At 42.7% G+C, this 14,133-nt stretch overlaps 1 protein-coding gene across 1 annotated transcript in view; it reads left to right on the forward strand.

Annotated features, from left to right (window-relative positions):
- The window catches only part of ZNF407 (zinc finger protein 407), a 41,614-nt gene extending 28,234 nt beyond the window's left edge, over positions 1-13,380 (forward strand). Inside the window, exons 2-3 of the mRNA XM_045457306.1 lie at positions 83-4,803; positions 10,664-13,380. Of these exons, the coding sequence (XP_045313262.1) occupies positions 126-4,803; positions 10,664-10,782 (4,797 nt within the window). The 5' untranslated portion in view covers positions 83-125 and the 3' untranslated portion in view covers positions 10,783-13,380. The remainder of the gene's footprint in view (positions 1-82; positions 4,804-10,663) is intronic.
- Positions 13,381-14,133: the final 753 nt, after the last annotated feature.

A 14,133-nucleotide genomic window follows, 5' to 3' on the forward strand; every position in this document is an offset into this window, starting at 1 on the left:
CCTTCATGTTGCTGGTGGCCTGACTAACGTGTGCGTGTTCTTTCCGCTCCGAGGTGTAACGCCGCGTTTGCTCTCTTCGCAGGTTACGAGTGCCCAGTGAGCCGCCCTGACGCAGGACCTTCTTAATGATGGATACTGAGAAGAAGCCAGAGAACGATGAGGATGAAAATGCAAACAAAGAAGCAGGAGACTCGAGCGATGTCTCATCTCATGATGTAGATTGTGGGCCCGTAGTTGATGCGGTAGCAAATTCCTCTGAAAACTCCACAAGCAAGAGAGGTTTTTCAGAATCCTCAAACCTCGGCAGCGTCACCGTGGGGCAAGATGGAAATAAACATGCTTCCAAACGAATGAAGTTATCGGCTGAGGCAGAGCACCTAAAGCGTGAAGAGCGGGGCGCTCGCGGGCTGGAAGCTTCTGAGAGCATGGTCCCCGAAGGGCACATCCCGTTGGGTGAGGCAGTGAAGGAGACCCTCCTGAACGAACGCCCCGATGGAGGCACGGGTCTCCCCAGTGCCTTCTCCCCGCCTCCCAGTTTGAGCTCCACTGATGCTGTTTCTCCGAAAACAGGCACCGAAGAAAAGTCTGCTCGGGAAATGGTTTCCCTTGACCCGGGAAGAGAATCTCCTTTGCCCCTGAAAGAGATGAGTGTCAGTTGTACTGTTGGAAACGTAGATACGGTTTTCAAGTGCGACGTATGTGGTCATCTGTTTTCCTCCTGCACTGACTTGGAAAAGCATGCTGAGTGTCACCTGCAGCCACCTGGGGAACACGCCTGCTGCCACTGCGGCCACAAAGCAGAGAGCAGCGCGGCGTTGCACGCGCACGTCCGGCAGACCCACCGGCCGCAGCGGGTCTTTTCTTGCGATCTCTGCGGCTTTCAGTGCATGGAAGAAAACCTGCTGAATGCACATTATCTTGGCAAAACACACCTCCGGCGTCAGAATCTTGCTGCTCGTGGAGGATTTGTACAGATCTTAACAAAACAGCCCTTTCCCAAGAAACCTTGTTCCATGGGAACAAAAAGTGTTCGCGTGAAACCGAGAGCTTCCAAGCCAGTAGCAAAGGCTAGTGATTCAAAAGGATTACGAGACGTTGGAAGCAAATTTAAAGATTTCAGAGGGGGCCTTTCTCAGCAAAGCGGAAGTAGCAGTGAGCTGCTTGTCGAAATGACGCCGTCCAGGGATCCTTTGTCAGAAACAGTAGAGATTGTTGAAGACAACGTAACTTCTCTCGGCATAGCTCGAAATCCTGAAAACCAAAGTAAAACTAAAAAGTTAGCTCTGGTCAGCTCAGAGGGTCTCTTAGATAAGGTGGAATCTTCCAGAAGTAGCCTACAGGCAGCGCACGGTATCAGCGCAGGCTCGAGACCAAGACCTGAGCGAAACGTCCTCACGCTGGGCAGTAGCTTCCGTCGACGAAGCGGCACTTTTACTTTAAAGGGCCAGGCCAAGAAAAGGTTTAATCTTTTAGGAATTAGTAAACGAGCAACTACTGATGGGCAGAGGGTGTTTATGAAACACTTGAGAACCCAGGTGAGAACAGGTGACGCAGAGTCTGCGTCCAGACACGCAGAAGCGAGTGGCGGTGTCCACAGTCTGTGTGTGACTTCCCCAGAAACACGGGACCCGAAGCAGGACAGAAGAAGCTCCCACCTCGCGTGCTCCCTGGACTCTCCCGCCGCGAGGCCAGCTGCCACCCAGCAGACGTGTCCTTGTACGGACTGTGCTCAAGTAGCTACAGAAAGGACGGAGCTGGAGACCCGTGGGGAGGGGTGCCCCACCGGAGACGTGAAGCTTCGCTGCCAGGAGCGTGACTTTTCCAGCCCATCGAGGAGGGACTCGGACAAGCATTTGTACGACAACCAGCACCAGCACACCGCCAGTGTCCTCCATTGTCAGCGCTGTTCGTTTAGTTCTGAGGACGAACCAGGTCTTACAGACCACATGAAGGAAAAGCACAATATGTGTTTTGTCTGTACTCCTTGTAGTCTGTTCTTCTTGTCTGAGAAGGACCTGGAGGAGCACAGAACAACTGAGAAGCACGTTCGTTTATTGGTTCAGCCAGAGGCTTCTCAACCGCGTAACAGTGATTTGGTGTTACAGTCTTTACCCTTAAGTACTTTAGAATCAGAAAATACAAGAGATGCTCTGAGTGAGTCCGGTAAAGCAGCTCAGGAAGAGCCCGTTAAGTCCAGGGTGAGCCATGGACATGAAGTCAGGCATTCCAGTAAGCCTCAGTTTCAGTGTAAGAAGTGTTTTTATAAAACAAGGTCTTCCACTGTCCTCACGAGACACATAAAGCTCCGGCATGGTCAGGACTACCACTTTCTGTGTAAAGCATGTAATCTTTATTCGTTGAGCAAAGAAGGCATGGAGAAGCACATTAAGAGAAGCAAGCATCTTGAAAATGCCAAGAAAAATAACATCGGCTTGAGTTTTGAAGAATGTATTGAAAGGGTATGTATAGGTGCAAACGATAAAAAGGAAGAGTTTCATGTTTCTGGAAATGGCAGGATAGAAGGCCACGTGGAAGGTGCACAGTTACAGGAGCATGTCTGCCTCGAAAAGAGCGTGCTGACTACCAAGGAACTGTCACAGTCCGGCGGAATGACCAAAGAAGGGGAGGTCACTTTGACCGCCACCCCAAAGAGAGGGAGACCGAAAGGTAACATGTCACGGACATGTTCTCATTGTGGTCTCTTGGCCTCTAGTATCACAAACTTGACTGTTCACATTCGACGAAAGCACAGTCACCAGTACAGTTACTTGTGCAAAGTGTGTAAGTATTACACCGTAACCAAGGGAGACATGGAGCGTCACTGTGCCACTAAGAAGCATAAAGGACGAGTAGAAGTAGAAGCCAGCGGCAAACAAAGTTCAGACATCATTGTCGGCCCTGAAGGGGGTAACCTTGAAGCCTGTAGAAAGAGTGCCACGTCAGCGGTTTCAGGGGAGCACGCTAACAAGTCCGCTGAGTCAGATACCTCTGTTTCAGAAAAGCCAGGAGCAGAGCATGGAAATCCAACTGAAGTCGAAGTGGCAGGTGTGTGTCATTCTGTAGATGGGGAAGCTGACAGCCGTCTTCCTGATAAAAAGGAACAGATGTGTCTGGAACCGGAGGGCCCTGTCCAGCAGGGGGACGCTACGGGTGTAAGCGATAATAAGTGTGTACACTGTGAGTTTAGTGCCCACTCTTCTGCTTCTCTAGAGCTGCACGTAAAACGGAAGCATACAAAGGAATTTGCTTTTTATTGCATGGCGTGCGATTACTACGCTGTGACCCGTCGAGAGATGACGAGGCATGCAGCCACAGAGAAACACAAGGTGAAAAGGCAGTCTTACCTGAACTCTTCGGACATGGAAGCAGGTTCTGCAGACGTGCCCAGGAGTATCATCATATCCAACGAGCAGCATCAGCCAAATTCTGAGGAATATCAAGTGATTTCAGACCAACCATCTGAAGAAACTCTGAAATCTAGAAGTACCGCTGATTGTTCTGTTTTGGATGAGAATACTCATCTAGGTGTGGCTAAAGTACTCCGTGCTCCCGACTCAGTAGAAATTGAGACTGGAGACGAATCTAATCTCAGTGAAGAGCATTCCTTCTGTGAAACTTTCCAACAGCCCCTTGCCAAGGAAAAAGCTCTGAAACCCGAGGATGTGTCCCTTACTGTTTCCTCTGATTGTGCCTCCCCGAGCAGATTTCAGAGTGAAAATGCAGGAAGCTCAGCTTTGGATTATGAGCCAGTAGAGAGAAGCCACAGCATGCTGAATGACATTGGTGGTCCAGGCCCGCGTGGCGAGAGTGATGTGGGACGTGTGGGCGAGAATGCAGGTGAAACCCTGAGCAAACGTGGATGTCCTGGAGGTTTAGGGGGAGGGCATCTGGCCGAAAGCACCGTCCCTGTTGTGATGACAAGGATGGGACAGGAGCCAGACCTGGAGAGCCGTGGTCAGAACGACGTTGGAAGTGTGCAGAGTTCAGAGGACTTGAAAGATGGTACCCAAGAAGACCCCGTTCTAGAGAACAAGGAGATTCTGATGAATTCCCAGCATGAAACTAAAATTATCTTGGAAGAGGATGGTCTGGCTTCTGATAGCACGGTTGAAAGTAATGATGTGTATGAAACTATAATCAGCATTGATGACAAAGGACAGGCCGTGTACAGTTTTGGCCGGTTTGATTCTTCCATAATAAGAATAAAGAGCCCTGAAGATGGTGAGTTGTTGGACCAGTCTGAAGAGGGTCTCATAACCACAGGCGTGAGGATCGGTGAGTTGCCCTTAAAAGACTGTGCCCAAGGTGTGAAAAAGAAGAAATGTGAAGGTAGTTCCTTTGGTGAATCCACACGAATTCGTTGCGATGATTGTGGCTTCTTAGCAGATGGTTTGAGCGGACTGAATGTGCACATAGCCATGAAGCACCCTACGAAAGAGAAGCACTTTCATTGTTTACTGTGTGGAAAGTCCTTCTACACCGAGAGCAACCTCCACCAGCACTTGGCTAGTGCTGGTCATCTGAGGAACGAGCAGGCCAGTGTGGAGGAGCTTCCGGAGGGAGGGGCCACCTTCAAATGTGTCAAGTGCACGGAGCCCTTTGACTCAGAGCAGAATTTATTTCTCCATATTAAAGGGCAGCACGAAGAGCTGCTTCGGGAGGTGAATAAGTACATAGTGGAAGACACTGAGCAGATCAACCGCGAGAGAGAAGAAAACCAGGGGAACGTCTGCAAGTATTGCGGGAAGATGTGTCGAAGTAGCAATTCGATGGCATTCCTGGCACACATTCGCACCCACACAGGTACGTACGTGCGAGCAAACCTGTGTTTACCTAGAAAGTGCGAACGCATGATCCAGTTGGCACATTTGGTCCCATCCGAACGTGGAGTTCTCGGGGCGTTTGCCTGTCGACCTTCCACCTGGCTCCCGTCACCCCGCTGCGCGGCCCTCTGGGCATCTGCCATACGTCATCGTTGACGCCTCCCATTTCCAAAGTTAATTAAGCCTGAGTGATTCCAAGGCAGGTGATTTGACAGCTTTCTTTTCGTTCCATCAAGAAGCCTTGCCCCTCTGATGCCTTTGTTAAATTCCCTTCTCTGAACAGCTTTTCAGTTGTTTCTGAGTCCTCTTTTGGTTTTTCCAAGGTACTTACCAAGTGGCACTGTGTGTTTCAGAGGACACATTAAGTGGCTTTTGAGGAATGAAACAATACAAATTTTCTTGGAATTTTAGGGATTTAAAGTTACTCATTGCCAGATGGTTTATTTTGAAAAGTGTAACTCCCAGGCAACAAGATTCTCCTTCCAAGGGTCACAGTTAGTGAACACTTTCCAAAGTTGCTATGTCGTGGGGATTTGGTTTTCATGCAGGCAGCACCTGATTCAGTCCCTGCTCTGTCAAATGTAGTGTTCCATTTTAATGTTTAATTTTGGGTGGAAATTTTTTTTAAACTTTGTGTGTGTGTGTGTGTGTGTGTGTGGAAAAATGCATAAGCCACTGTTCTAAATTTATGTAAAAATTCACTGCACTGTTTCTATAAACCTGCCATACATTCTTTATTTTAAATAGACAGCTTTTCTAAATCATTGTGCTCTGCTTAGACAAGTTCTGTCTTCATGGTTGAATTTATGAGTGGATTTGAATAATAAATTCACATTTCAATGAACATATTTTCATTAAAACTGTAAGGTTTATTTTACTGTACTTTTAAATAATGGCTTATTATTAAAGCTATACTTTAAATTCTTGCAGTTTTTGAAACTTAGCGCATGGTTACAAGGAGGAAGACAAAAGAGTGGGAAACGTTGCTAGTTTAGGGAGATTAGAGACAGATAAAAGTTTTCCATTGAAGAAAGTACCGGGGCAACCTGCGTCAGATTAACCTAGGTAAATACAAACATTGTGCTCCTGGTGCTGACTCTTCCTAGAGGGGAGCTGTTGTCGGGGAGTAAACTCAAATACTGTTTGTTGGCATTACTAATACCTCTGTCAGCACTGTGCGTGCAGCTGGCTTGGTGAAACGATAGGGCTTTTAGAAATCAGGCTTGTTCACGTGTGTAGAAGGTGTGTGCTTCCTCAACATGCCCTCTTAAGGCAGATAAAACGGAATAAAACTCAGAAAAAGATGCTAATGGGCCTCTTTTTAGAATTCTTTATGCAACTGTCTGGTCAAGACATGTTGCTTATAATTGATGTGTCCATTACTTGAATTCTCTTGTAATTATAGTCAATAAGTCTTGTAAATGTGTTAAAGCTCACTAAAAGCATACAAATTCAAGAACAGAGTAAGGCTAATAATTTAAAATAATCAATGTAGGCATTTCAGCACTTAATTTCCCTTGTGTGTTGATAGCTGATCATTCTTAATCCATTAAGATTTATTTAGTCGTTTACAATGCAAAATAGGTTTGCACTGGTCACTTGTGCCATTTGAAAACGTCCACTAGGTTAAGTGCGGAATGTAGTCCATTAGTCTTCCTTGACTATATGTATTAATTGCATTTAAAATCAAGTTAATGTGGATGTGAAAGTGAGGTAACCATCAATATGTGACAAAGTAACCCTACTTATATAAGTTACATCATTGATTCTAACATTTAGTAAAAGTTAGCGTACTTTTTAACATCTTGTGTTGGGCTCATCAGCAAGTACATTTTTATCGTGTTCCCAGGCACCACGGAGGAGCCCTCTTCCTGCGGACACAATGCCAGTCCCACGCTTACAGCTCTGCAAGCCACTTTTCGGGGGATGTTGCTCTCCCAGCTTTAATCCAAGGTCTTTTTCTTGGGGCATCTGAAAATGAATTGCTTTTCTGATACTTTGCTTATGTCCGCGAAGTAGTAATGCAGGGGCTGTTATTAATGGTTAACTGGAAAAAGACTTACTCTTCCAATCCCTGTTTTCATATTTTGTGATTTACTCTCTACTTCATGTAGCCTTTCCTTCCCATCCTTAGCACGATGAAAGCAGCACTCTAAGAAATAAATGAGTTTTGGTTATCCAGAGTTGTAGGAAGAAAGCACCCCAGAGTTTTCCTGTGCCTTTGCTCGTGTGAAGTCATCGGCGTGACCAGGAAGGGCAGTGTTGCCTTTCCCAGTACATTAGGAGCCCAGAACCAGTGGTGCGTTTTCTCTCCTGCATTATTCCGTTGCCTAGAGCTTTACTTTGTCATAACGTGGCAGGTGTCATTCAGTTAGAAGACTGTCCGAAGCCCTTCATTTGGTGCTCTGAGTGCACTGGTCACTTGTGCTGTTGGGAAATGTTCACGTGCAGGGAGATACAGGGTTGTGTGGGCTCGCTGAAAAATTCTCAGGCTAGAGCTGGTCACTAGTGTTGCACTTAGTACCTGTCTGGCGGTTTAGAAGCTGAATCAGCTCGAGAAGAGGTGGTGAGGTGAGGTGGTCTGTTGACTCTGAGCATAGCCCGAGCAGGGGCTCCGCACTGGTCAGTGCCGGTCTCTGCGCTGGTCAGTGCGGGCCCCTTCCGGACCTGGCCCCCCGTGTTATTGACCGAATGAGGGAATGAAGGGCGGAAGGGAGTGTTCACTGTGTAGGGAGGGTTGTAGAATGGAGGCCGTCGTGGCGAAGCATTGGATGATGGGTTCTATACATCGTACTTCATTCTTTAGTTTTAGTATCAAGTTTTAGTATCGCTTTTTACATGCTGTCGTCACATCCGCGTATGCCTGGCAGTTAGCAGTGACTGATGCTGAGGAGTGCCCGTGTAGGTCTAGGTGGAGAGTTTTAGTTTTAAAAGCCTTTGGGATTCTTTTGGTAAAAGAATGTAAGGGGCCAGAAAGCTAGAGCCCCTTTTGTTTTTCCCTTTCAAAACCTCAGAGGGGCGCCTGGGTGGCTCAGGCGGTTGAGCATCCGACTTCTGCTCAGGTCGTGATCTCCCGGTTTGTGGGTTCGAGCCCCGCGTCGGGCTCTGTGCTGACGGCTCAGAGCCTGGAGCCTGTTTCAGATTCTGGGTCTCCTTCTCTCTCTGCCCCTCCCCTGCTCACATTATGTCTGTCTGTCTGTCTCTCTCTCTCTCTCAAGAATAAATGCACATCCACTCTTATGTGGATCCTGAGAAACTTACTAGAAGACCATGGGGGAGGGGAAGGAAAAAAAAAAAGGTTAGAGAGGGAGGGAGCTAAAACATAAGAGAGTCTTAAAAACAGAACAAACTGAGGGTTGATGGGGGTGGGAGGGAGGGAGGGTTGTGTGATGGGTATGGAGGAGGCCACCTGTTGGGATGAGCACTGGGTGTTGTATGGAAGCCAATTTGACAATAAATTTCATATTAAAAAAAAATACACATTAAAAAAAATTAAACAGGCAAACCCTCAGAGGCCAAATTAAAAGGAAAAAAACCCCGTGAGGATAATGCTGTTCCCAGGGATGGAACTATTTAAAGTAATATTGACAGTTTATAATAATCACAATACACTTGTGAAAAAGACAAGGGGAGAAATACATAATTTTACGAATTTTGCCTTATTAACAGTATGCCTGGCTTCATCTTGGGATGTGCATACCAAGCTTAAAACTGGAAACATTATTGGAAAAAAGGACTTTTTTTCCCCTTATGCAGAAAAGTATGATCTCCAGTTCCCTGGAATTTTTATGGCATAGAAAGGAGATGTTAACACAGCCTGCTGTGAATAGAAGATGTGAAAGATAGTCAGGACCTCAGTGATTTCTGCATGAAAGCAGTCAGCAGAGTAGCTCGTTTATGTGCTGTCAGCACCCTAGCAGTGAGCGCCGAGACCTGGAGGAACTAGAGGTTTTCACTGAGGAGCCTCATAAGGAAGCTTGGAGGGTCTGTGCCCAGCCCCTGTGGCAGGCACGCGGACTCAGGAGGGACTCATCACAGGGTCAGTGCAGGGGGCACGCCAGGAAACTTAAATCCACAGGATACTGTAAATTAGCCTTTCACCCAAACTGTAATGCAGATATTGAGAGAGCTTTATTTTCTTCGGTTGGAGTCCTGATGTTATTGTTAATTAATAATTTCCTCAGTACCTTATTATCTTGAATGCATTTCAGTTTAAAGTACAGGTAAATTGGTTCTTCTCACTCCCGTCTTTTATGTGTCCCTTTATAGAATTCTGCTTCAGATGAAATGTTTCCAGGTAGTGTTAGGCTTGGTTTTATCAGAATCATTTAAATAAACTGTAGTTTCTAATGTGATTGATAGGGTGTGATCACTGTGAGCTGTGGTCTCAACCTGCTGTTGACATTTAAACAGATAAAGCTGACTAGATATAGCCATTCAGGTGCTAAATATATTTTACGTCTACTTCTAACAGCACAAGTGGAAGTATTAAGAGATCTGGCTTCATTGTCATTGAGCTGTGAAGTATTCAACCTTGTCTGCCCGCGCTTGGTACTGTTGACTTTTTTATTTCTGTTGGAAGATTAAAATTAAATGCTTCACTTTTTTTGTCAGCTTTTGGGAGTTAAATTGAAATTTAAGACTCTAAAATTTTTTACTGAGTGCTTCAATTTCAACAAAGTATTCTTGGAGGATTATATTTTTCAAGGGCACTGCACAAAGGTTCATTGATCAGATGTGATTTATTGCAATTTTTTTATTTGAGCTCTTTTTGTATATTTATTGAAGTTCCCATATTTCATATTCTAACTATATTAGAAGAGATACTTCACCAAATAGGTACTAAACATGCTACGAAAGATCTGGAAGCACATTGTTCTGATTCTAGGCTGTGATTTTTATGATTTTGATTTATTTGTTTGAGGACTTAGCGGTTAGAAAATTGAAAACAATGGTATATCCCTGTTACACTGAAAGGAGTGTTGCTGTTGCTCACGTGGGTACCGATTATCTGTTAGTTAACTATGTTCCAGTTACAGTCTGTTTGATACCAACACCGGGTTTGTTGACTCTGAAATTAGTTTGCTTTCTCATTTTTGAGTATAGGCTAACCTTATTTCTTTACGCAATTAAAAAAAATTGTTGGTACTATGCTTTTTAATGATGAAATATTTGTTCTTGAGATCAATAATAAAATGTCAGTACTTCCTGGTTTGCAGAATCATCACAGATTTTTGACTATAAAATGATCATAAAAGCAGATAACTTATCCATTGTGTATTCTTACATTGTGTGCTACCAAAATAGTAATATAGTGAATCACTTGGGATAAATGTCCGAAAAAAATCTGAAATGCCATTCTTAATGTGAATAAATTGAAAGCTGCAGAAGTAGGAGGAAGATGGCCACTGAGAAATGTATTTGATGATAAATATACTTAAAAAAATATCAGCTACTGTGTATGCATTTGTGTTTTATAATGTTCCATTTTAAATGTTGAGCGACTCCAAAAGATATTTTTGCGAATTGGTAGAAAAATATTTAAAATTACTTAGCCCATCTGATACACTTAGCACTGCTCAGCGGCATCACGTTGGACTTTAAATCTTACGAGTGTTATTATTGAAAGTTAGGAACACTCACTGAAACATTAAAGTCTTCTTGGTGGAATAATTATGGAATGCGGGTCTATTCCAGTTAGAAAGGAAAGCAGGTACTCCATTTTGGGGCCAGAAATTTCTAATCGGATGAAAAGTGTGATTTAAGATCTAGGCCTCTCCTTAAACTATCAGTACTGTGTTATTCAAATTCAAATCATATTTTATGTTAAATTTACTTAGGATCAAAACCATTCAAGTGCAAGATATGCCACTTCGCAACGGCTCAGCTTGGCGATGCCAGAAACCATGTCAAAAGGCACCTTGGGATGAGGGAATACAAGTGTCATGTCTGTGGGTGAGTAACCTGAAACCATCTCTGCCTTGGTGAGCCAGGCAGCATGTGCGGGATAGCCATTGTTTCAGAATTCAGAAGTGATATGAGTAAGAGTGGCTAAAATTATGCATGCGTACCCTCCTTTCCATTGTTATGGTAAATTCCTTAAATACAGTTATGACATTCTTCTCCCACTTCTAATCCTCTACTGCAGATGAGCAATTTTATGGGCTACAAGGTCAATTTGAACCTGTAATCTGTAAATTGACTAAATTATAGGATGTTCATTCACATTGCCAGAGAGAACTGTAAATTCCATTTAAAGACATAAAAAAAATACATAATACAGCTTTAGGAACGTATATGTATTTTTTTTTTTTTTTCTCTTTTGCCATACTGCTTTAATTTTTAATCACATTAGTGGCTAGATATCCCGGACATATCCCATAAAGAGAAAGGCAGAAAAAGATTTAATTTCAGACAACTGGTCACTGATTGTTGCAGAGATGAAGCTTAAATAAACAGTGTATAATGTATGTTTTTGTGTAACTTTATTCCAAAACTTGTTTGCCATTTTTAGTTAATGACTCTTCCTCTAAAGAATCGTTGCCGGTGTTAAGCTGTCACTCAGATGTGTTGCGTTTAATAGGAAGCACTGAGATGCCTTAATGCACAACTGATTAATTTAGCAGAAATGTTTAAAAGGTTTTAAAATGCCATGACATCTATGGTATATCATAGGACATTCAGAGCTGGATTTTAATACCCTCTCTCTGATTAAAAATATATTTTAATGCTATTATGCTAGAGAAATTAACTAATATGTGTATCCTGTGAAAACACTTTCTGTGAAACCTGAGAAACGTGCAATTCTTACGGCCGATTCCCTAAATACTACAGGCTCAATTAAATTATGCACTGTGCACATGTTATATTAGGTTTCCCTTTTTAGTGGAAGATTTAGTGGGCAAATATCTTTTAAGTCAAAAACAGCCTCTGTCTTTTGTTGGGCAGTCATGTCATGCCAGGATGCCGTTGCATTTTTTGACCCTTAAGATAGTTTTACAAATAACTTTGCAAGCAGTTTTATTAACCACGGTCTGTGATTTATTCATTGGCAGAATTGATGGCTCAGTAACTTGCAGCTAAAGTAAATGAAGATGAACCTTTGCCCTCAAGCCCCCTGAAGATCAGTGGGGAATGAGTTTTGTTGCCACTGGCTTTAGCTGCAAGGGTTGAGTGCCAAATGGTTCATTTTAATTGCTCTAGGTCTTGGAATTTTAAGAGATACCTCATTTATTGTTTTTACCGTATGAGTTGTAGGAAAGAGGAAGGCCCTGACTCCAATGAGAATTTGCTATTAGATGGCACTAAGCAGTTTCTTCCTCAGATCTTCAAAATAATTGGGCAGTTTTTGCGTGCTCTGTTATTAGAAATCTAATTCCTCCATTTTTTTTTTTTTTTTTTTTAATTTTTATTAGGGTTACTAAGTCTTGGGAAAGAGAAGAAACTTTTTTGGAGACTAGTTTCTGACCTAAGTAGCATCAAAAGCAGTACAGGATTGGTTGGCTTTGATTGTCCTTTTTAAACCCACTTGGCTCATTGCTTGTTACCGCAAACCACTGACATGTGACACTCGTCTATTTGCTCGATTCCCAGGATGAAGAGTTATAAATACATAGAGATACATTGAGTTGTGTGCTGATGCCACAGAGGTCTGAATGTATGCACGGGAGCGGCAATCTAGATTCCAAAACTGTGTCTTTGAGAATGATGGTAGTCATTGAACTTTATTTCGCTTTGAAATAATAGTTGTCTTAATTTTTTGTAAGTGAAATTTGATTTAAAAGTTATAGAACAATAACTTTTCTAGGGTACATATTGTCACGGTGACGCTGAAAGTTCTGAAGAATTGTAGTAAACCCAAGAAGTGTTTGTCTGTGGAGTTGAAACGAGCAGTTTCGATGAGTTAGGTCTAACGAGTTAGAACCCTCTCAGGGGAAAGAAAAAGTATTGTAGGGCGTTCTGTATTTCCTGTATTTCAAATGGATAGGGCAGTAGGTAGGTTAAAAACTAAAGTGAGAATCATGATAAAAAGCAAGAATTGGCCGTCAGGTTAGTGGCAGTAGCATTGGTACATTAACACTGGTGACAATGTCAATTCATTATCATTGATGGCTAAATAATCCTGGAAATGCTCAGTGGACCTATTAGTTCCTGAACATAAGCAGCCCATGCTGCATTTCTTCATTAGCTTTAATTGCTATAAATTTTACCTTTTAAAAAAATCATGCTTTAAAAGTTGAAGTGATCTTTCAGGAACATTAACTCTATAATTTTGTCACAAACAGAAGGCCCTGCACTGTGTTTTCTTTTCTGCAGTACTTAGGATCTTCATCTCTGGCTTTTAGAATTTTATGAATAACCTTTTCGTTACCTGAATTGCAAGAAAATAAACTGCTTTTCAAATAGTTCTGACTGACTAATATATAAAAACAATGGAGCAGACATTTTAAAAATGAAATTAATACTCACAATGTTGTATTCTTTTGTCCTAGTAACTCTTGCTTTTCTTGAAAAAAAAAAAAAAAACCCTCACATTTTATAGCGAAATTGATGGAAATAGTAAACTGCGCGTTTTGTTGAATTGAGCACATTAGATTCTTTGTAATTGGTTTTTCATGTCTGCCTTTCTAGAAGATTGTAGACGCTCATCAGATAGGTATCTCGTGTACTTTTACTAAGGCTTGGCTGAAGAGTTGTGCGTTAGCTACCCCCTTAACAAAGACTGCCTTTTAAAACTTTTATTCCAGTTGTTTGCACCTACAGTGATTTTCTTTGACTCGTTAAGCTCGGTTTTAAGATAATTGTCTCCATTTCATCGGCAAATCTTAGCTAAGGTATATTACGGATGTAAGTCAGTTTGACAAAAGTAGCTGAATGTGTTAGACGTCTAATTCCTATCAGGTAGCTAGGGTTCAGAGTTCAGGATTTAAGTTTTGTTTACCCATGGTTTATATATGTGCCCCCGACATGGTAAAAATTTCGAAAATGTATTGCTTTGCGCTTCTTGTTTTAAGAACCTGTTGTTGATCACTTTATTTAGAAGTCTTTTATTTTACTTTCACTTTTAAGAGGAGGAGTTTTTGAACAATAAGTTTCTTAACGTTTTTCTGACATGTGAATGTGATCTCAAGTGGGGTTTTATAGAGTATAGGTTGTATTTTTATTCAGCACTTACTGGGTAGTTCACATGAGCATGTGCTGTGGAGCTGACAAGGGTTAGTGGGGAGAGAAGAAGTAATAGAGCATCTCTCTGCAGAAGTTAATCATGTTTGTTGGGAACATGTGTTTAGAAATAAGTGAAACACATATT

The sequence above is a fragment of the Leopardus geoffroyi genome, chromosome D3, assembly GCF_018350155.1.
Source record: "Leopardus geoffroyi isolate Oge1 chromosome D3, O.geoffroyi_Oge1_pat1.0, whole genome shotgun sequence".
NCBI classification, from domain to species: domain Eukaryota; kingdom Metazoa; phylum Chordata; class Mammalia; order Carnivora; family Felidae; genus Leopardus; species Leopardus geoffroyi.